The 23,028-nt window shown below is 38.1% G+C and overlaps 2 protein-coding genes across 9 annotated transcripts in view; one reads left to right on the forward strand and one right to left on the reverse strand.

Annotated features, from left to right (window-relative positions):
* The first annotated feature begins 311 nt into the window (after positions 1–311).
* On the forward strand, positions 312–21,874 carry BRD7 (bromodomain containing 7). Of its 3 annotated transcripts, none has more exons than XM_072871950.1 (17): positions 312–480; positions 911–1,119; positions 1,881–2,010; positions 2,449–2,506; positions 4,145–4,289; positions 5,675–5,785; positions 6,138–6,322; positions 7,213–7,336; positions 7,989–8,064; positions 9,000–9,107; positions 9,700–9,832; positions 10,742–10,853; positions 12,045–12,101; positions 12,996–13,107; positions 13,259–13,402; positions 14,500–14,643; positions 21,740–21,874. In XM_072871950.1, the coding sequence occupies exons 1-17, from the start codon at positions 432–434 to the stop codon at positions 21,784–21,786; spliced, it is 1,944 nt and encodes a 647-aa protein (XP_072728051.1). In that variant the 5' UTR covers positions 312–431; the 3' UTR covers positions 21,787–21,874. The 3 variants fall into 3 exon arrangements, with proteins under 3 accessions (XP_072728051.1, XP_072728050.1, XP_072728052.1); XM_072871949.1 differs by lacking the exon at positions 21,740–21,874 and adding an exon at positions 15,603–15,797; XM_072871951.1 differs by lacking the exon at positions 21,740–21,874 and adding an exon at positions 15,475–15,533.
* ADCY7 (adenylate cyclase 7) overlaps positions 18,001–23,028 on the reverse strand; it is a 68,072-nt gene continuing 63,044 nt past the window's right edge. For 5 of the 6 annotated variants that reach the window (XM_072871943.1, XM_072871942.1, XM_072871946.1 and 2 more), the window contains 4 exons: positions 22,689–22,796; positions 21,777–21,891; positions 21,028–21,152; positions 18,001–20,910 (listed from right to left, as the gene is read on the reverse strand). In XM_072871943.1, coding sequence (XP_072728044.1) covers positions 20,764–20,910; positions 21,028–21,152; positions 21,777–21,891; positions 22,689–22,796 — 495 coding nt within the window. In that variant the 3' untranslated portion in view covers positions 18,001–20,763. The remainder of the gene's footprint in view (positions 20,911–21,027; positions 21,153–21,776; positions 21,892–22,688; positions 22,797–23,028) is intronic. The other variant, XM_072871947.1, reaches the window with a different exon arrangement.

Raw genomic sequence — 23,028 nt, forward strand, 5'->3', positions numbered from 1 at the left:
GGCGCAGGAGGCTGCGAGGGCTCTGGAGAGGCAATGCTGCCCGAGGAACGGGGCTGGGCGGGCCGGCCAGCCAGCACCTCCCCGCGGGCTGAAGAAGGCCGGGCCCGGCTGAGGGGGCTGCTCACCACAGAACGCCGCCTAACCTCCCCGCTCACCGGCGCGGCGCGGAGCGCAGCTCCCGGCGCCAGGGCGCACCTGCCCCGCCAAGCCAACCAACCGCCGCCGGCGGCCGCCCCCTCTGCGCCTGCGCCGGCTGCAGCGCCGCTCGCCGTACTTCCAGCCCGCCAGGGGGCGCTGCGCGGCCGCGCCTGCCCTCCTCTCGCCGCGTTCTCCTTCCTCCCGGGTGCGCGCGGCGCCGCTCGTCGGCGGGGCGGTCTCCGCGACAACGGCGCGGCCTACCCGGGCGGGCCGCCGCCGCCGCCGCCGCCGCCATGGGGAAGAAGCACAAGAAGCACAAGTCGGACAAGCACCCCTACGAGGGTGGGTGAGCAGGGAGCCGCCGGGGAGGAAGGCCCCAAAGCGGGCGCGGGCCCTCGGCCCTCACTGCCGCCCGCCGCGCCGCGGGGGCAGCGCGGTCCGGCCGGGCCCACCCGCCGATGCGGTTTGAAAACTTAGGGGCGAAGCTGAGGCCGTGTGGGGAACGGGGGCGGGGAGAGCGGCCTTCGCGCCGCCGGTGAGCCCGGGGCAGGGAGGCTGCGGGTGGTCGTCGGGGCTCGGCCCAGCGGCTGTGCTGCGGTTCGGGGGAGAAGCAGAATCAGGTGCAGCGTCTGTAAAGAAAATGAGGTCGGGCTTAGTGACAGCCTTTAAAAGGACTCCGAGGCAGCGGGGAGCTTGTGCGGTGCTATTCAGGCTGAGTATGAGAGTATGTTTTCTGTGGTACTCACACGGCTTATTTCTCTGCCGTTTTAAGAATACGTAGAAAAGCCCCTGAAGCTGGTGCTGAAAGTTGGAGGAAGTGAAGTTGCTGAACTCTCTACTGGAAATGCAGGACTCGATTCCAGCCTATATGAAGACAAATCTGAACATGAAAAACACAAGGACAGAAAAAGGAAAAAGAGAAAGAAAGGAGAAAAGCAAGTTCCTGGAGAAGAAAAGGAGAAAAGAAAGAGAAAAGTGAAGGTACGTATTGATGCTAGTGCATTCTAGGAAAAAAAAATGCTTCAGCTTTCTCTAGTCTTCACATCAAAAGGTGAGCAGGTATGCCTGTAACTTGTATCCTTAAATTGGAATACATTCAAACTTGGCATATTAGTTTTGCCAATTCTTTTCTCCGGGTACTTTTTTTAGAAAAAGATGAGTGGAGTCATGTGAAATTTCTCATCTTTCAAAAAATATTGGAGAGTATAAGAGCACAGAAAATTAGAGAGGGTGGAAAAATTCTGTATCTAAATAAATCCCTTTATATAAAACAGAATGAAGACTTCACAAGTTCTTAATTAAAAGAAAAAAATGTATTTCCCTCTCGGGGTTCTTAATGTGATAAGTAATTGTAACACATTTATTTGAAGCATTATGGTTACCTCTAATTTTAAATTTCCTGACTATTTCTCACTAGTTTTTCTAAAACCTTCAAAAATCATCTTAGGGGCTTCGCTGGAGACAAGCCTCTGTGCAGAGAATAGTGCAGAGTCATTCCTATCATGCTATAACTGGCTATCTGTCACGTTTTTTAAAAAAGAATTCTGTGATACATTGCATTGTATAGCTGAACTACTTTGTCCAGCAGAGGGAGACAGTACATAAAGAGTACAAGGTTTTTAAAGACTTACACACACTATTACTTTTTTTTTTTAAACTATGTGAGGTTGTTTTGAAAAATCCAGAGATAATGCTGATTTTGTAGCTTCTCTAAGTTTCTATAACAATCTTTCTCTTTCTAGGAGGATAAAAAGAAACGAGATCGAGACCACGTAGACAGTGAGGGAGAACAGGAAATGAAATGTCAGACCCCCATCCGATTGGAATTGCCACCAGAGAAACCATTGACAAGTACTTTATCAAAACAGGAAGGTAGGGAAGAAAAAAAAAAAAATTTCTTTTGCTAACTCCAGTTTTCTTTAATTGACTTACATTTTATTGTTCCAGTATGTTATTTTATTTATATGTTCCAGTATGTATATTACTGGTACAGCAAGTGACTTGACATTTTTTTCCATCTTGGTGTTTTTCTGCATCCCATACAAAAATTTGAAATTATTTTACTGTATATTTCTTTTGCAGAATGGTAGCTGGTACCTGTGTCAGAGTGAGCAAAATGTTAAGTAAGGCCAATGAGAAAAGTAGATCCCCTATATATGTTGTGGGTTTTGCCATTGTATTCTTTTCATTTATGATGAATTCTCAAGTTGCATCAGTTTTGTGTAGTTGATTTCTAATATCTTGGGAGTTTAGTACCTCTTGCAGTCAGTTCTGTCTCACCCTTTCTTCCCCCCCTTCTTTTTGGTCTAGAGGTGGAGCAGACACCACTTCAGGAAGCTCTGAATCAACTCATGAGACAGCTGCAGAGGTAAATGTCTGTGCTACAGACTTTCAGAGCTATGAAATGAAAATAACATACATTAAGAGAAGAGGCATATAAAAAGCTGAGTGAAAATATTATTGCTAAATATATTGCTAACAGGACTATTTTAGGAATTTAAGTACTAGTTTAAGAATGCATGCTTAAAACTTCTCCTCAGCTTAGGCTTCTTGTAAACACCTCTAGCTGCGAGTTTAAAGTACTTCTAAAAAACTTTCAAAAATAGGACAATTTTCCAATAATGTGATGCTTTCTTTTTAAGAACCTTTTTTCAGAGAGGCACAAGGATTTGGAATGAATTTGCCAAAACTACTTTTACCTTGAATTCTCCTATTTTTAGCATCATTTACTATAAAAAGGAAGTACGCACTTGAAAACTTAAACCATGTTCTCTTACTGTCTTATTAACCAAATGTCTTTTGATGAAAACGATCAGATTTGTAGAATTTGCAGTTCTTTCAAGTAGTCTGTGGTTTCAGATATTCTTTCTTGACCTTAAGAATTAAGAATATCTGTATGTCTTATACAGGAGTGGTTGAAAGGTCTTTCCCTTTACCTGTCTCACCAGATTAAGCTTGAAACTTTGTTCCCGAGTTTTCTCTTAACCTTAAATTTTCCAGACCTTGGTGTCAGTTCCAAGAAACTACCAACCAGCTATCAAAAAGTGCATGTGTTTGTTTTGGCTACCTTTCCATGCATACAGAAAGCAGCCACTTTTGGTTTTGAATCCTGTCTGTCAGTTGGAAGCTATTGTGCAGGTGTTCCGCAGGTGTTGCAGAGTATCTGCACTGTGCGCTTCTGCAGTATGTATAGCAAAATGCTTTTCACTGTTCTGTAGCAACTTGGACTGGAAATCTGTACGTCATAAGTAAGCCTCAGGAAAAAGGCCTGAAATGCCAAGGGTTTCACCAGGGTGTGTAGTATCAATGCTGGCACAGGAGGTCAGTCTCATGCTACAGAGTTTAGTGAAAAGCAAAAAACCAGTGGTTCTGGAGGAGAGATTCTTGCCAGATTATCAACTAAGCCTGATCCTAAGGAGAAAATACCAACCAACTGTATTTGATTTTAATGCTATTAGAAGCACCCAGGAGCATTAGTGTATGTCAGACATCACCGAAAGTCTTAGGAAATGTTAACGTAAAAAACTATTAATGTTACGTAACCTGAAAATTAACATAATAATAAATACACATGTTCTATCACAACTTTTAGCAACAAGCTTTCCCTTCTGTTAATTTCGGAGTAAGCAATGAATGACAAGTATACATTCTTATGACACTTGTTCCCTTTATTTTTCAGTGACTTAATTATTATAAAACCACTTTTCAAAAATGCAAAACCTAAAAAAAAGGGTGGGTTTTTTTTAATCTTCTTGGGAACACAGGTAGTTACCAAAATGTAGAACTAACTTCTAAAATATGTTTGTAGCACTTTTGTGGTGTATGGGTTTGCACATGGGATCTTTTCAACCTTCAAAAGTGAAAGATTATGCTGACACAAGCCATTTCTAGCTTTATGTTTTTGATTCCTTTTCAGCTTAGTCTTTTCCTTTTATTTAATTCCAAGCTCAATATGTTCTTTGTTAGAAGTTGAAACATAAAAAACTGTCTTTTCATTTCTTAACAGAAAAGATCCAAGTTCTTTCTTTTCATTTCCTGTGACTGACTTTATTGCCCCTGGCTATTCCATGATCATTAAAAACCCAATGGATTTTAGTACCATGAAAGAGAAGATCAAGAACAATGGGTACCAGTCCATAGAAGAATTAAAGGTAATTCTGTAAATTTTATTTTTATTACAGAGGTGTATTATGCTCAATTGACTTGAACTCTAGTATTTTTTGAGCATATGAAGATGCCAAAAGAACCAGTACTTCTGCCTGAAAAAATGTTTCGTGTTGAATTTTTGTGAGCAAATAAGTTCTGGAAGTGAAAGAGAAAATATTTCTGGTTTGTAAATATGCATCTCAAAAAGATGTGGATGGTATCAGGGTTTCTGCAGGATTAAATAGAACCTGTCAGTTGTCCTTCAGTGTGTCATTTTAGATCTTTACTTAAGAATGAAAATGTTAGCATTTCTGCCAGACTGCTCTTTTTTTTTTTAACGCATTGCCTCTCAAAAAACAAGGAGTCTGGTCAATTTATTGGCTTTGCCTGTCTGTTACTACTTCATCACTTGCATCCTGTCACCTGTGTGCTAGCCAGACTTATCTAGTCATGTAGATCCACAACTAATGAAGGCAAGATGAGCCCAGTCCATTGGCAGCAACCACTTAACCCTGTGCTGTAGTGTGTCTAGTGGATTCGAGGGCCCCTGTTTTGAAGGCCCCTAAAGCTTTTAAAAGGTGGGGGGGGCTTGTTTTGTTTTGTTTCTTCAGCAGAAATATTCTCTAGTTCTTTACTGGGCCTTTACTGAGGACCTGAGAAGTGTAATTTGTGTGTAATTAGCAGTTGAACTTAGGCGGATGTTAGTTAATAGTATTGGTTGTATTTTCTTGCACGTTCTTCTTTAGAGCTCCAAAACCTAAGAGGAATATTCCCTGTTGTTTCAGCTGTTTCTGGTTACTTTTTCATTTTAACTTTTTGTCTTTATAAATAGCTGAGAATGTCATAAAACATACCTACCTGTAGAGGCCCTGCAGTGAGTATAGAAGTAAAGTTTCTAGCTCAGTCATTCAAGAAATGACATTCAAACAAGCATACATTTCTTTTCTTCGTTGTAACTGAAACTTTGGCATAGTCCTTATAATGATGTAACTTTGAATTGTAGCTTTTCTGTTTTTAAAGTTAGCTTTATTGTCTTTTTTTATGTTGCTTCGCCTTGTTTTTCTTTTAATGACTGCTAATTGGTCAGGCAAGTGGGTAATTTTAGCAAAGAGGACTTCCATTAAAACTTTAAAAACTACAAAGGATACTGAACACTTAAGAATACTTTCAGGGTGTTTATTGGTGTGCTAGTTTTGAGACTTGCATCTAGTTTACATACTTATTTCTGTTCAAATTTTTAATTAAATAGATTTCTTAAATTCATTAATTAAAAGTGTTCTTTGAAGTTCTTTTTCCCTAAAGCTGAAGACACTGCATTTGCAACAAGGATTTTAATACAGTATACTGTAAAGTTTTAACTTTCATTCCGAAATTTTTAATGTCTGTACAGGATAACTTCAAACTGATGTGTACTAATGCAATGATTTACAACAAACCAGACACCATTTACTACAAAGCTGCAAAAAAACTGCTGCACTCTGGGATGAAAATACTTAGCCAGGTAATAGAAAATACAACCCAAAATATTAAAAAATATGCTTCTTCCTTTTTGACCCATCTTTCAGTCCACTTTTCTTACAGGGATCTCATGAAAATTAATTAAAACTTGCTTAATATTTGTCAAATGCTTGCATATTAGATTTTAAATAGTACATTGTTTTAAGGCTCATGCTTTAGTACTGCTACCAGATCAGTTACTGAAGAAATATTTGCATTTAATATTTAATTTTCTAAACTGCCTTTATACTTGCTAGTATAAGAAAGAAAGAACTGAAATATAATCATCCTCTATGGGTAGAGGTTAGGAAAAGATTCATTGAAGCGGCAAATAAAAGGATTCTGGTGTGTTTTAGGAGAGAATTCAGAGCCTGAAACAAAGTATAGAATTCATGGCTGACTTGCAGAAGACAAGGAAGCAGAAGGACAAGATGGAACCACAGCAAACTGGGGAAGATGAAAATGGTCCTGGGAAAGACAAAGGAGAACCAGTGGATGGTGACACCAAAGCATTCAAAACACCTAGCAAAGAACACAAAAAGTGAAGTATTATCTCAGTAACAATTATAGCATACACCTTTTAAATGCTACTGAAACAAGATGACTTTTAGGGACCAGTGGATGTGAGTTTCTCTCCTTCTGGTATGGCATATACACTAAGACTTCTTCATCTCAAGGGAGCAACATTTATATAAAGCATCCTCATATTCCAAAAATAAATAAGTTTAGAATCTTGTGATACCATCATTTTTTTATGTAGGTAACCCTGTACTGCTCATCAACTCCATTCCCTCAATTATTTTCTATTTTAGTGTCTGTGTCACAGAAGTAGTACTGTTTTGGAGAAAGCTTGCAAACATGACCTTTTAAACATTTTGGTACAAATAACTATATAGCCAATTTCAAGTACCTTTTTTTTTTTTTTTTTTGGTGTAGTAGTTGTATTTGAAACTTGTAAATGCATAGCTACAGAACCTATACTTCCTGAAATATCTTTTAATATCTACAAATACACCTTTCAATGTTCTGAAATACTAGTGACTTTATTTTCACAGATTTGAAAATACAGCTACTAAAATTCAGAGTATCTAATATTTAACCAAAAATATCCTTGTTAGATGACACAAAATCTGGCAACATGCTAAACTAGGACATCGGTATGGCTGAAGTAAGCTAAACAGAGAGACCTTTACAGCTACTAACATAAAAAAGTATTTGCTGATATGAATCTTTGTCACATATTTTCCCCAGCTCTATTAAACACAGTCGTATTAAATGGCTTTTTTTTGTTAGTTGTTTTGTCTATAAAAACAATTTGCATAGTTGGCAAAAATAGTTTCTTCACTGTATCCTTTCATGATATTTAGCCGATTGGTGTCTTAAATCTATCTGTTAAAGCTAGTAACTAAGTTGTGTGGGTTTTATTCACAGGAAGGACAAAGATCTACTTGAAGACAAATTACGAAACAATAGCTTGGAAAGGGAACAAGAGCAGATTGATCGTATTGTTAGAGAATCTGGAGGAAAGTTAACAAGACGGCTTGCAAACAGCCAGGTAAATCTTTGTGTATTCGGTAACTCCTTTCACTTTTTCATAAACCAGGCTTACTTAGCATCTTATGTCAGTTGAAACTCAAGGTATGCTTTTACTACACTTTACACCATTTTACACATGACTGATCATCTGTGTAACATCGTTAGGTTGAAAAAAAAGGCATATCAGTTGAATGCATGCTGAATTTCATCAGCAGAGCAAGTTCAGCTTAAACTTTCAGAAATTTTAAAGTAGTAGAAAAGGATGAATAGTAGGAACCTCAAGAAAATATCTCAAATCTGACCTGCAAAAAAGATCTGTAGTTCTGAAACAGCCACATATCTGATCAAAGGTTGTTAATGTTACAGGAGAAGGAACCCAGTTTGGTAATACTGGGCCCATTTCATTTTCTACATGAATTACATATTTTATCTCTTAGCCTATGCAGAAACATTAATATTTATCATAATTTCTTAATTCCTTGTGCCTATACCAATAATAAAGTTACCTAGTGAAAATAAAAAAGAGCAGCACCCGCTTCCGAGTATGACTGATCTTTCTAAATCCCTTTCTGATTCCTATGGGTAGGACAGTTTCATTAGATGTTTTTATTAGTTTAAGCACCATGAATTTCAACTATTATGTAAATTAAAATAGTCTGGTCTTATTTCAGTGTGAATTTGAAAGAAGAAAACCAGATGGTACAACAACTCTGGGCCTTCTTAATCCGGTTGACCTTACTGCCGGAGGTAGGTTGGCATGGTTCAGGTAACAAGCCACTTTCACCTAACTGGTCTGCTGTTTTTTTGCTGGGGCAGATCAGCAAATGCTGGCCAAGAACCTAATGCTTCTTTACAGTCTGATAAAGATCTGGATTTAAAAAGCTGCAGCTGAGGGAGCATGCAGATGGAGGCCAATTGTGGCAGGTGTTAGGAGCAGCTGGAGGGAGCCCTAGGTGGCCGTTGCTTCTTCTTTTCACGTCAGCTGTTTGTGGGAGGTGCAAGAGAAAGCTTTTGCCATTGGAGAAGAGAATACCTACCCTGTGCTTGGGCTCATTTAATTCCTGGACTCCCCTTAAGTCTGGTCCATGTACAGAGTGCAGTGTCTGCTGACCCAAAAGGTCACAGATGTTTCAGAATTGGCCACTGGGAGCTGTCTGGGTCCCAAATCACTTTGTCATGTCAGTGCTACTCTGTAGTGCCACTAGCTAAAAGAGTGCAGGTGCTTGACTATTTAACTGCCAGCTCATTACAGAGCTGAACTGACTAGGTCTAGAACAGGCAGAAACCAGGCTGAAAACTTGTCTTGTCCCTTCCCCCTACTTGTGCAGTAGGAAACGTCAGCAAGAATAAAGTGTGGTCTTTCACGTTAAGAATCAGATCCTCTTTAATGATGCAGCCTCTGTTAGGGAAGGACAGGAAGGAGGAAGACTGATAGTGAAAACTTAATGTTTAGGTTAAATCTTCTATACTTAACTGGCATTACCACTTACTTGGTCTGGATTCATGTTTAAGACTACACACAGTCTTTTGTATGAAGCATTTGTAGAGGAAAACACACTTTGAGAGTTGTATCCTGTTTATTCTGAAGTTTCTGGCTATGAATATTAAATGAGTTTGGTCATCTTCCTATGTCACTTAACTACGCCTTCATTATTTCTGTATTTTGATATATCCTGTTGTAGAACCGGGTTACTGCCCTATAAAGCTGGGTATGACAGCAGGAAGACTTCAGTCAGGAGTTAATACATTGCAAGGGTTCAAAGAAGATAAAAGAAACAAGGTTACTCCAGGCAAGTGCTGTTTTTTTATTTTTTTTAATATAAATCCTCCTCCTCATATAAACAAAATATGTTGATCTCATTACTAGCACACAAATAGTTTGGAACTAAGTTGTTGTTTTTTATGATAAAGCACATTATTGCATGTATCAATCACACAACTAAACAGCACATCACAAAATCTAGCTTAATTTACACATTTTTTTACATAATTTACACAATTACAAAAGGGGAGGCGTATTTAATAAAATGTTCATCTATATTGAGAAGAGGAACTATAGCAGATAGATAAATGTTTTTTGCTGGGTTTGAAAGAGCATAGTGGGGAGCCTGAGAACCTGTTACCGGTGCCAGACTGAGTTTTCGTATTGTGTTAAGGCATACAGTATTGTTAATAAAACATTTGTAAATAAAAATGCGTTTGATGTAGATGTTACTAAAAGATGTTACAGTGTGAACAGACGGTATTCTGTGAACGTTTGTTTTCACCATAAGAAATATGTTCCTAAAAGTTTATTTTTGAGGATTGTTTTACAACCCCTTCTCCTTTTTATCTGATACACGCATATCAGAGGTAATAATTACTACTGTTGTTATTCATTAGTGACATACTTGAATTATGGACCCTATAGTTCCTATGCTCCAACATATGATTCCACATTTGCCAACATAAGCAAAGAAGATTCTGACTTAATCTATTCAACATACGGGGAAGACTCTAATCAAGGATCTTTCAGGTAATCAGACAACTAGGATGCATATTACAGCTTTCATGTACAGAAGCAGTTATGTGCAACTCTCCGCAGTGTGGGCTATGTCTTTGCTGTTGAATGATGTCACTACTGTCTTTATAGCCTACTGGGTTTTGTTTGTTTGAAGAAACAAATACTTCAATAAGAAAATGTGTCTGTAAAGTGAAATTAGCCAAGATTGAAGGATTTTGATGCTACTGATACATAGGAACACACAGTCTAAAATTTAAGTATATTTATGACTAACTCTGAAGGACTCATGCTTAAAGCTAGAAGAATGTTGAGTGGTACAAATGTTTATACAAACTAGATTTTTTAATGTTAATGAACTTAATTACTGCCTTGAGTGAGGCGCATCTTTGTTAATGTCAAATACTGACCAAAATACTATGGTCATAGTGGGAGAGCTGAGACCAGAGATAGCGATTCCCAATTTCATTCTTAAGTAGTGTGTATACTGCTTGATTTTCATATTTACTACAGTGATAATAATTAATTCTCACTGCTTTTATTATTCTTGATTATAAAAACTTCAGAGTTAAAGTCCTTTTGTTTTATGAGAATCTCAAAAATAGAATACACAGTGGTATAAATTCATACGAAATGTGGGAATACTTAAGTGCACAGGCACTTAACATTTGCACTGTAAGTTTGATGCAGCTGCCTGAGGCAGTATACTTTTCCTAGTTTCTCAGTTTTTTGTTAGGAATCTGAGTGGGTTCCTCAGCTACAAAAGGCATGGATAATGAAACAAAAGCAAGCCATTTAGATCAAATGCCGTGCTACTTTTTGTGTTTTCTATGCTGTACATATTGGTTTGACTTTATGTAACTTTTTTTTCCATTGAATGTTTGGTATGAAAGTAGTTACCTTAACTGTCTTTTGATCTTGTAGTATTCATGATTTTTTGATGAAATCACAAGATTATCCTTTCTTAATGGCTGATAGTTTGCTTGATGTTCTAACTAAAGGAGGACATTCTAGAGCTCTCAGAGAACTAGAAACGGTAAGAGCGGATTTGTGAACTGCCTGGTCTTTGGTTTTAGCACACAAGCTGTAAAGCTAGAGAAAGATGATGCTGATCCTATTGATGGGCTCCCTTTTAATTGGCAAAATTTGAAAGTGAAGACTGATCTTTGTCTCCAGTGGATGGATTTTCTGGAAAGTGTTTATTCTGACTTGTTAATTAGTGAAACGTGAAAATTAACAAAACATTGTAGATAGAGTGAGTTACACATTCTTTCTCTGTCTACTCTCCCACTCCCATTAGCACTAGCTCCTGTTCCATTTAGTAAGAAAATATCAATAAGCAGTTGTTTAGAAATGAGGTGATCATGGACAGGCTTTCTTGTTTCCGTGAAAAGTTTATCATGTTCCTAGCAGCCACTGTTTAGTTCAGGAGAATTAGTAGCTCGTTTTTCCCTTTACTTGGTGCACTGCTTTTAAACGCAAATATGTGCTATGTAAAAATACTAAACAGCTACTCTTCAATTCTTAGGTACTTAGATTCTTCAGTACCTGTATCTGGTAAACATTACTGAATCAAAGGGGCTGATTTGATGATCTTAACTTAATTGACAATCCAAGAATTAGTTGACTCCATAAGGCAGTTCCTATTAACGAAAAGTCTTGATTTGAGTCTCACATCAATGTAAACTATTGAAATAAACAGATCATAGCCTTTTACTAGTGGGTCAAATATTAGCTAAATTAATACTAGATCTGGCTCAAAGATCAACCTTTAGCCCCAGTTCAGACCTTTGCTTAGCACTACTCATTTAGCTCTTTTCTAGTACCCAGTAGTGACACTGACTTACTTGCAACAGTAGTGGTTGAAGCCTGTATTAAGAGAAATACAGTAATGCATAGAAACAGCATACATTTTAGCCTCTAATAATCATCCTTCCTTTTCTTCCTGCCCTCCAGTAAATACTCTTTGATGCGACATCACTGGGGAAAAGCATGTGGATTTTGCAAAGAGCAAGAAAATGGGTGCTGTAAAAATGTATTTTAGTAAACATTAATATCTGAAGAAGGCCCTCTAAAAACTAGCTACTTTGTAACTCGCTTTACAGAGAAAGCTCATTATGACATTGTATATCCACCTCACTTTAAAAATACTGCATTTTGTAAGGTTTTACTTTGAACATACAGAAAAGATTAATTTTAATGCCTTCTTTAAAAATCCTTTATCAAGCCATTGGAGGAAGCTGAAGGCCCACATGAACGAAGTGATGCCATAAAAGATGTAAAGGTAAATTTTTTCTATATCAATTAACTACTCTAACCAACGTGTCTAACCCCACAGCTATAAAACTGCCTACAACTGTAAGGCCTATGCAGCTACACTGAGACTTTGACAAGCTGCAGATATATGCAATGTGAATCGTGACAACAACATGCTATTTTGTAGGTATTTGGACAGTAAGAATCTCCAAAAAAGTTAAGTCTTAAACGAGACTGTATGTCAAGAGAACTGGAAGAAAATGCTTATATGTTTTTGTTTGTGATTGTTTAACCACGTGTTAGATCTTCTGGTCGGCAGCTGTTGTTGGTTTTTTCCTATCTTAATCTTATTTGGTTTAACATGAAATTGTAAGTGTAAAACAGCTCATGATACATAGCTATCTTTGAGAAAGCTTCTCAAATATATTGTATATGCCTATAGGGGCACAAGGTATCTCTCAAATCATTCCACCCGAACTTGGTTCAATTAGGAAAAGCATAGTGGTAGTTCTAGGGAAAGGGCTGCTCTCCTGAAACCTTCATCTGCAGCCAGTTCCCAGGCTGGTTTTGAATTTTGGCCTTAGACCTTAGATAAAGTCTCTTTTAGGTGAGCTCAAGGAATTTATTTTTTTTAATTGGGATGCTGGTCTTAAGTTATTACATCATTTGTGCATGCCCCCAGTGTTTTTGGCAGATGCCATTTTCTATTTGAGTATGAAATCGAACAGTAAACTGAGTAACTGTAGAACAGTAGAATTTTCACAGGGTGTCTTTTCAGCTTTCCCTCTGTATGTTCACTTTTTTTGTAGAGCAGAATAATTTTAACTAACTTTTTGTATTCTGATTTTCCCCAAACAATTTTGTTGTTTCAAGGCTGATCTAAATATTGTCAAAATTATTACTTGCTGCTTTTTTTTTTAAGATTATGGAAATTGATATTGCTGCCAGGTTGGACTCTGCTAATAATGACAGACTTACAGCACTAAAAGCAGTTACAAACTTTGGCATGCCTATAGAAGAGTTTGATTCTGAGGGTGAGTTTTCTTGGTACTGGCACTTCTGATATGTCTGTATCTGTTTCAATTTCTCAATCCCTTTGCATAGTCAGCCTTACCATATTTTATATCATAATGTAAGTAAATATACTCTCTTACTAGTTAGGACTTTCTCTTCTTCATTAAACAGAGGCTGAAGTCTTCCAGAGGAAACTTGATGAAACAACAAAGCTTCTGAGAGAACTTCAGGATGCTCAAAATGAACGACTAAGTACAAAACCACCCCCTAACATGATTTGTCTTCTGGGTCCATCTTATAGAGAGATGCACTTGGGTAAATACACTTTTTCTGATCATTCTTGCAGAATTGACCAAGTCCCAACTTGTATCAACTCCAGGAAAGGCAAAGGTTTAACAGTTACAGTGCAGAATACGTGCCCTGTTAGTCCTAGAAGATTTTTTTTGTACGTAAAGCCAGATGAAAGGTTTCAACAGTAATTACAAGTATTTCCTCTTTATTAATAATTTCCCTACAACTGATCGGGAGCTTGCTTTATGCCACGGGGCAGACGATAGCCAAATGTCTCTTAACTCTATGATTTTTACAGTGTCTTTGAACAGGGGTTGCTTAAGTGTTACCAAGTTCTTAACTGTAAGGCTAGCTTTATTCCAGGTTTGAGCTAGTTATCAGCCTATTTTATTATACCAATAAATACCAGTCATTCATTCTTTAATTGTTTGAGCAAAGCTTCTTGTCTCACAGGTTAGTCAGTTATACAGCCTGTGGTAATGGCAACCTTCTAAGACAGGACTGTGTGCAGAGGGTGTCTGTCTTGCAAGTAAAACTAACTTGTGCAATATCAACTACAGAATATGTGGTCTAAAATAACCACCCCACTGTGGTAAGATAAATTCTGCATTACTGGAAAAATATTACCAAGTCTAAACCAGATCAAATATTACCTTTCTTAAAAGGTTTAAGTACGTACAGCTTCCTTCTTGAAGGAAAACCCTATTTGTAAGCAACAAGAACAGTCTCTCTAGTTTATGTACAAAACTGAATGCTGAATCCTGAAAGCCAGCTATTACACAACGGCTATGCAGGTGCCACCAGATCTCTCCCAGCTGCTGTATTAGTGTGACCCAAGCTTCATTAGCTTACTCTTTAACTTTCGGTGTTTCTTGATGGCAGCAAGCCTTGGTCAGCAGCTATTTCATTCCTCCTGTTCTTCTTAGCCATGTCTTTTATAGTTCCCAGTATGTCTTGCATGATTGCACACAGTACCACAAAACTCTTCTGTTGCAGAAACATTATTTAACATAGTTCCATTTGTACTTAAATAATTAAACTGTTTACAGGGTGAAGGGCTCATTTCAGCGATTTTGTGTGTATATATATAGCATATAAATACATCCACTTATCTTTTCTAGCGGAGAGAGTAACCAATAACCTGAAAGAACTTGCACAACAAGTGACTCCAGGTGATATTGTTAGTACATATGGAATCCGGAAAGCAATGGGAATTTCAGTTCCTCTGCCCGATACAGAAGACAGCTGGGTAGATTTGACAGAGGGTGAGTATACAAAAATGTATTGTAGCATCTGTTCAACTAAAACAAAACCACATCTGCAAGTCATTAACTGGCTTGTGGTATATCTTGCAGTAACTTAGTTCCAACTTTCAGTTCTTCTCCCCTTTTTAAAATTCTGTTCCTAATGAAAAGTTGCTGTGTTTGGTCTCAGTCCAAAATTAACCTTTTGGCTGTATGGAAGTTTGGTTCAACTGCAGAAAGTAGCTATTTTACCGTTCATCTTACAGCACTGCCAGATTTTAAAAGCTTGGGAATCCATTCAATTTTAGGTTTTCCATTTAGCATGAAGTTACAAGAGAAGAGTTAAAATTCCTCACTTGCTAGAACAAGGACATCATGCTTCCTTATTCTCCAGCCTTTTGGCTGTGCACTCCTTTTGCTTAATTTGGCCAGCTGTAGTGCTTTGTAAGTTGACAGCATCAGTTCAGCTCAACTCATCCAGCCAAAAGTAACTACTGTTTTTGCTGGATTAAGGAGTCAGGTCAGTGGAAAATCTAAGTGCCAGAACCAGATCTCCCCCTTGTGGCACGCAAACGGTGAACCCCTTGTGTTCGTCCCCAGTTGTTAAGGCAGGTAAGAATTTCCTTTCAAGAAATGCAATTCACACAACAAATTTCCTCAATCTGTGGTTTATAAAAAGTTTCAGTTAAGATGTTATTTAATGAAAAGAGCAGGATTACTTCAGGAACTTACTTATCTTTTCAAGGAAACTGCTCAAGAAATCTCAGTTTCAATTTCTTTCTCATAGCACTGTGCAAGAGAGGCTATGTAACAGAACCAACTGAAACGTAGTATTTTCTTGGACTATTACAGAACATACAGCTAAGTCGGGGACTTCCTGCACAAATAGCAAATGACTTTAGGAGTACTCCATTGCATATGCATTTCTTTCATTTAAAAGTTACATCCTAATTGACCTGGAATTTGTTGTAAACTTTCAGACTTTGAAGAACCTAAAAAGACTGTCACCATCCCTGAAAATGAGTGTGGGCCAGTCACAGTCTGAAGCTTTGGTTAAGTTTACAGCTGTTTGTTTGATTCTGTTTAAGAACCAGATAAACTTCCTTCAGGTGCATCGACTGAGCATGTGTATATTGTGTGTCAAACTGCTTTTGTTTATTAAATTTTGGAACTGATGACATTTGAAATTGAATGGTTTGTATTAGAGTTGCTTCTGCTACATAAATGCACTAAATTATTCTTTTTGCATTCCTTATTAAAGCACCTCTGCAGCATTTAAGTTTTCCTAGATTGTTAAGTGGCTAGAAAAGTTAAAGTGTTAAGTGAGAATGTGCCTATATATGGTGCAGGGACTCAACCAAAAGTTTCTAAAAGCAACATATGGACTCTGTATCTGAATCTGGTTGGGGCAAAAATCATTAGTATCTGAACACACAAGTTTCCCTTTTTAAAATTACTGTGCAACTCTTACGATCATGAGGAAGAGAAATAAACTTTTTAAATAAAACTGATGTAGCCTGATGAATTTACAACAGATCAGCTTTGTGAGACTTTGAATGTGGATGAATCTCCTCTTGGAGAAACAATGCCATCTGCTCATAGTATTCTAAAACTTGAGGGCAAGCTTAGAAACGTATCATGCCAATGAGGTGAGACTAACAAACCCACTTGCTGCCAGCAAGTAAAAATACCACGTTAATATAGTACAGTCAACTCTGAGACACTCGTGTAGACAATTATTCTTATTACTTGGAGGTATTACTGAACACTATCTGGATAATGGTTTTAGGCTTGCTTATCAGAAAGGAGAGCATAGTTAGAAAACTCCTGGCATTAAAAGTCAATTCCCTATTCAGCAAAACTGCAGACAAGCAGACTGACAGTGCGGCTTTCAGGCACAGAGGAGAATTCAAGCACCTTTGCAGCACTAGATCCGGAGGTAGTGACTCTTGTGTAAGTCAGCTTTTCCCTGTGCTCATCAGTTACTTTCACACAATCACACAGCGCTACAAGATAGGTTCTACCACAGGCATCCCTCAGTATTTTTAAATGTTGCTCCCATGGTTCCAGTATAACCTTGGACTCGAACAGGAATTACATGCAGTGTTTCAGTCCCATCTGATGAGCAATCGCTAACGTGCGCAGTGGCATGGAATTGAACTAAGAGGTAACTTCAAGACAAAGCATAATTGTGAATTCCACCCCCTACCCCCAGTCTTACAGCAAATGTCATCCTTGTACTCCCTTCCTTCCTCCTCTCTAAAAATGGCTGCAGAAGTGTTTATTTAATTGTTTTTAAACTTTCACAATCTTAAAATTCATTCCAAAAAGGTTGAACTGTCAACCTGGATTTTTCTCCAGTAGCTATTCCAGAATAGGTCTTAATAAAGTCACCACTAGAATTTTTTCACAGTTCTAGGTAATTGCAGCTGAAATATTACTCCAGGGAATGAATTTTTCCATTAATATTTAAGTCATTTTCATGCTACATGTGAAGACAAGCTGCACAACAACCATGCAGCCAAATCATTATTGGCTCCCTCTATAGCATCTCTTTTCCCATCACTTACCTTTCATACAGTGCAGTAGAAGGCCACAGATGACAGAAAACTGAGTACTGAAATTATTCTTTACCTGTTGAACACAAGTAGACAAATTTTTTTTAAAAATATCGAGTTTATGAGTAAAAACAATCTCATTAACTCTATAGGGGTATAAGAAATATGCCTCCTTTTCATGGGAATCTTCATCAAAATAATTGCAAAACCAGACCATCATGGTTTAACCCCAGCCAGCAACTAAGTCCCACACAGCTGCTCGCTCACTCCCCCCTCACTGGGATGGGGGAGAGAATCAGAAGAGTAAAAGTGAGAAAACTTGAGGGTTGAGATAAAGACAGTTTAATAGGGAAAGCAAAAGCCACACACGCAAGCAAAGCAAGGAATTCATTCACTCCTTCCCATCGGCAGGCAGGAGTTCAGCCATCTCCAGGAAAGCAGGGCTCCATCACATGTAATGGTTACTTGGGAAGACAAACGCCAGCACTCCAAATGTCCCCCCCCTTCCTTCTTCTTCCCCCAGCTTTCTACGCTGAGCATGACGCCGTATGGTCTGGAATAGCCCTTTGGGCAGTTGGGGTCAGCTGTCCCAGCCATGTCCCCTCCCAGCTTCGTGTGCACCCCCAGCCCACTCGCTGGTGGGGTGGGGTGAGGAGCAGAAGAGGCCTTGACTCTGTGCAAGCACTGCTCAGCAGGAACGAAAACATCCCTGTGTTATCAACACTGTTTTCAGCACAAATCCAAAACATAGCCCCACACCAGCTACTATAAAGAAAATTAATTCTATCCCAGCCAAAACCAGCACACAAACAAGTTTCGGGAAGTTTTTTATTTAATGGTAAAACAAAAGTTTGTTCTTTAAAATAGATTGCTAATTCAAGGCATTATTAGCTCTTCAAATTAGATACAGTGCCATTTTTTCAGTTTAAGAAAACAATAATGCTGTAAGGAAGGTTTTTCTAACAAGGTTATTTCCTCAATCCTAAATTTCACAGTTCACTCTCAAAAAGACTGCTGAAAACAATTACTTATATACAGTTGCTTCTTAAATTGAACTTTTTCTGTGGTTGAATATAGCGCTCTCATTCTACAGCTCCAGTTCTGATGAGAAATTAGAAAGTCATCCTCAGATACAACCCCTTTTTCATTACACAGTTTCTAACTTCTCCACATCTGCCTTGCACAGGACACTAACACTGAGTGAGCACTCCAAGTGTGTAATGTCCTTTTAAAACGGCAACAAAATCCTACTTCTTCCAGTTTGAAAGCTACAGCTCTTTATACCACTTCCGTAAATGAGGTTAAGTTGAAGTTATGCCCAAGCAAGTTACCAGCCTGACAGGCAATGTAATGTAAACAAAAGCATTTCAAAATGCTGTTACAGACAGCAAATTTTCTTTCAGTGATAACTTACATCTACATTCTACTAGGTCTGTGAACAGAAATACTTCAGAGCCAGCTCTATCTATAGGCACAATGCACTTTTCAAAATACATTCATGAGGCAAATAGTCACTTTACCTAACACGTGACATCAAAGACTGCTGAAAGGAGCCTTTGACACATGCATGGTCCTTATAAAACAATAAATAAATATCTCAAAACAAACGCTTGCTGAGCATCTGTTACTACAAATATACAACATACACGAGTAGCAAAAGCTGTTTGAAAGTTTATTCAACTACAACACTGACCTGACACTGACAAGACACCAAGTATGAAACTTCCTTCTTCAGCAGAGTCCATACATAAACAGGACAACCTCAAACTAAGCTTTTCTAATGTGCTATTTTCTGTTGGAGACTTACTACAAACAGAGTTTTGACCTACCAAATTGACAAAGGCAATTTTTAATGCACAGCTGGACAGTATTTAGATTTGTTCCTGTCTTGAAACATAGTCACTCCATCTTCTAAAGAAATTACACAGTAATTAGAAAGCAGCAGTGATGCATAGGACTGCTTGTTAAACACTTTTCTAGTACAGTTTAGTACTAAACCCAGAAATATTAGTAAATGCTGCTTTGTTTGTAGAAGAGTAAAGGCTTAGCAAAACAGATGTTGAACTCATTAATCACTGTGCTGTTTAGTCCTACTACATGTGGTATGTCAGGGGGAGGGGGGAATCCATCCTTAGTTAACACATATAATTGGGCACAAGATGTTAGCCTTACAAAACACTATCATCTCCACCAACAGAAAACAGATTAAGTGATTGCAATAAGTAGAAAAATGCTAATTTAGAAATTAGCAAAAGCCATTAACAGCTTAAAAACTTTACAAACTAAACTAACTTACAGCAAGTCAGTTTCCGTGATCTTCTTACTGATGTTCTACGCATACTTTCAGTATTGAGGCTCTGCTGAAACATTTCCATTATGATTACATTTCCCATACATCCTTTTGTAACCTTCACAACCAACTTGTTTCATAAACTGCATTGCCTTTAAAAGGTATATAAACCAGCCAGTGGCTAGTCAAATTGAAGAAACAAGAACAGAAAAAGACCCAAAACCCACCTCAGATGCGGTTCTGTTTATACATTATCTGCTACTGTTTCTAATACTATCTTATTAGTTCTGTTCTTCAGTTTCCAGACAATTCAAAACAGATTAGTTTTTCTTCCACAAGTGCCCTCAAGAATGCAGTCAGCATGCAGAATTCCTGCTGGGTGTCAGCGATACAAGCTGTTATCAGAGCCTGTCTAACCAAGCATGCAGGATAAACTGCAGGTGCTCAGTGCTCCTCAAGACTGGGTATATGTTTTGAAATTTAAAGCCAGAATTTTAAAGACATTCTCTTATGTGACTGTATAAAATGTGCATGCAGATACTAAATAGAGACACAGAAATACAAAGGAGAACATGTAATATAATGTAAACACTCTGAACTAGATGCAAGGTATTTCTGAACAGCTGTTGGTCATGAAAATATTTGCGTAATACAAGGTACTACTATGCAGGAGGCAAAGATAATAAAAAAGTGATTCAATACTGTGCAATTAATTTTTTCTCCCAAAGGAGCTCAGCACAATCATCATATGGTATATTTGAGTTTACTTGCGTTCCTCTTTCCATTAGTCAGACATCTTCTGCTGTGAAGTCTGTTTAGCATTAAAAGCAGGATATGCAGTGCCCAGAGTATCACCTCACATGTCTGTGACAAATGCAATACTGTAAGTAGGTTTATGTCAAAGAATGAAGCAGTGGAATGTTTTAACGTGGTAATGAGTTCTACAGTGCATCCACATATGTTGTTACTGGAGCTGTTAAGACTCCCACAGTGCAGGTAAGGAAAGGAACTAACTGAAAATGCTTCATGGCAAGTCCAGGTAAATCCTCAAATTATTTCACGAAAAGGTAGTCTTTTTCAGACTGGTGGTTGCATGTCTTCTAGGAACTTTTCAGAACTTCTCTTCAAAAAAAAAAAAAAAATAAAAATCATTCTCTTGTCTTGAGACGTAGAAGAAATAGGAATAGTATATATATATATTTAGAATAAAGTCCTTCACATAAGGAGGGAAATTCTAAGTCTTCACAGAAGGAAGGCAGTTCTAAGTCTATTTTGATTAACTTCATCGTAGCCTCAGTTCAGTCCCATACCTTGGAATTTGGCAGTCTCGGTGCAAACAAAGTAAGTCCTCAGTTCTCCCTTGCCTTTTACATTAATGAGTCCCCTACATTCACATGAATATCCCAACTCCTGTAGTATTTTACTCGTTTCTTCTGTGACCTTTGTGTGAAAAGAATTAGAAACTCTTGTGAAATTCTTCTGATTATTCACATTTAAAAAAAAATCCATAACCAATTAGAAATAACTTCTTAGACATTCCAAGGCTCATATGTTTACCTGGATTTTCCCAAGTTCCCCTGTACTCTCCATTCGACTAGCAACATTAACAGTGTTGCCCCAAATATCATACTGAGGTTTCCGGGCACCAATCACACCAGCAATCACAGGGCCATGATTTATCCCTGTATAAACAAAAGCAGGTGTCATTACTGAAGTAGAAAGTTATATGATATCTAGCTTCATTATTAGCCATAAGTCACGTGCTTCAGGGGAAAAAAACCCAAAACTTGACCCTGCAACATGTTTCTAGCAATCAGTATTACCACTGTTCTATAAGTATTAGTACTGGGGCTCAGGAGGTGTGAAGTGACTCATTCATTGTAAAATGGGAAATCTGAGGAAGAGCTAGGGCAAAGTTCATGCCAAAGCAAAATTCTTCCTTTTCTCCTTTTAATATATAGAAATAAACATTTGTATAATGACAATACGGTCTTTAGTCAACAGTTAATAACAAGCTACCTCCCTCTTCATCCGCACCTATAATTTTCTCCAAACTCATCCAGCCGCAGTCTTTGTATTGCTCCCTCCAGCGATTAGAAAAGCCCATCTGTGAAGGAGCTTGGCATACGTAAAGAGCTAGACTAGACAATACTTCCTTCAGCTATGTAGCATTTTATAATAATCCAAATACTGTGTTCAGTGTTAAGAAGGGCTCCACAGCACTCAGCAATTTACCTAAGTCATCCTACCTCATTTTTAATTTTTACAGAGCTGCAGAGTTCACGTTCTTCACAAGCTGAACTTACCAATACGTAAGCGGAAATTGTTGAAGGAATGTCGGTTGATGCCATCCAGTTTACTCATCAAGGCAATTCCATATTCCACCATAATCCCAATGTGAGCATGCTGTCTTTCCTTATCCTACGCAATTCATAACACATATTAATGACCAAATTACAATACAGAAGGTTGTGTCAGGCTACTATTCCCAACCAGTACTGTTATTGAATAAAGTATATATTTATGAGGATGAGACCACTCATCCTTGTAACTGTGGAGAATTGCACAGTTCAACAAACATTCAAAATGGATTTTAAAAACTACATTAAATTAAATTGGAATGGCTGGGAGGCAACAAGCATGATATGATTAAATTTTATAATGAATTTATTCCAGTCCTTTAGGATTCCAGACTTAATTTTACACATTTTGTATATATTACATATGTGCATCCTAATGTCATACACGAACCTGCTATAGTGAAAGTGAGTGTGAGTACAGAAATTGGTTTTAATTCTTCTGTGTGACAAACAGTTTCAGACTCAAACCTAACATGGCACTTCAGGGTTCTCTTTTTGTGCCAGTCCTCAGGTATTACAAAAAGCTTACTGTCCAATTCTGAGATGGCCTTTTCTTTGGCCCTATTATTAGAGCTATTCTGGTATGCATCTAGAAATGTTAAGCTACTGGAATCAAAGATTAAAGATGTAAAAAGTATGCTGGGGTTACAGACTTAATACCTGCTTAGGAAAAAAATGGAACTAGGAGATAAATAGTGAATTAAACAGGAGACAATACACTTTTATAATCTTTTTCCACATTTCAGAAAGTCACTCTTGGTGATTTACTTTCTCTTTTATATCACATTACATTTTGTTACTTTGAAACGCACCTATGTACACACAGAATACCGAAGGCAGATTTCAGAGACAACGTACCTGGTTGTTCTCCTGGCCTGGCGTAACACTGAGACCAGCTGCTGCCATGTAAGTGCTTCCAATGGTTTTTATTTTTTCAACACCACTAAATTTAGGCTTTAACAAGAGCTGTTTGAAGAGAAGGAAAATAGAAACTTGAGACTTTAATACCATATTTCAGTGTGGGATTTAACCAGAAATCTTATACTGTCTACAATAAGCATTAAACATTTCTAGGAATACTATCAATCACATGAAGGTTAGATAAGAAAGTACTGAGGATTAGCTTCACAGTTTTGCTCTACCTGCTCATAGAAGAAATAAAAGCACTGAAGTACTGAAATAAAGTCCTGAAATTCAG

The sequence above is a fragment of the Ciconia boyciana genome, chromosome 9 (assembly GCF_034638445.1).
Source record: "Ciconia boyciana chromosome 9, ASM3463844v1, whole genome shotgun sequence".
In the NCBI taxonomy this organism is placed as follows: Eukaryota; Metazoa; Chordata; class Aves; order Ciconiiformes; family Ciconiidae; genus Ciconia; species Ciconia boyciana.

Excerpts from the sequence above, each read along its gene's own strand:
- BRD7 (XM_072871949.1), top strand. The coding sequence starts at position 432 with ATGGGGAAGAAGCACAAGAAGCACAAGTCGGACAAGCACCCCTACGAG. Across the intron at positions 2,507-4,144 it reads CTCATGAGACAGCTGCAGAG|AAAAGATCCAAGTTCTTTCT; the intron begins GTAAATGTCTGT and ends ATTTCTTAACAG. Across the intron at positions 13,403-14,499 it reads TTATAGAGAGATGCACTTGG|CGGAGAGAGTAACCAATAAC; the intron begins GTAAATACACTT and ends TATCTTTTCTAG.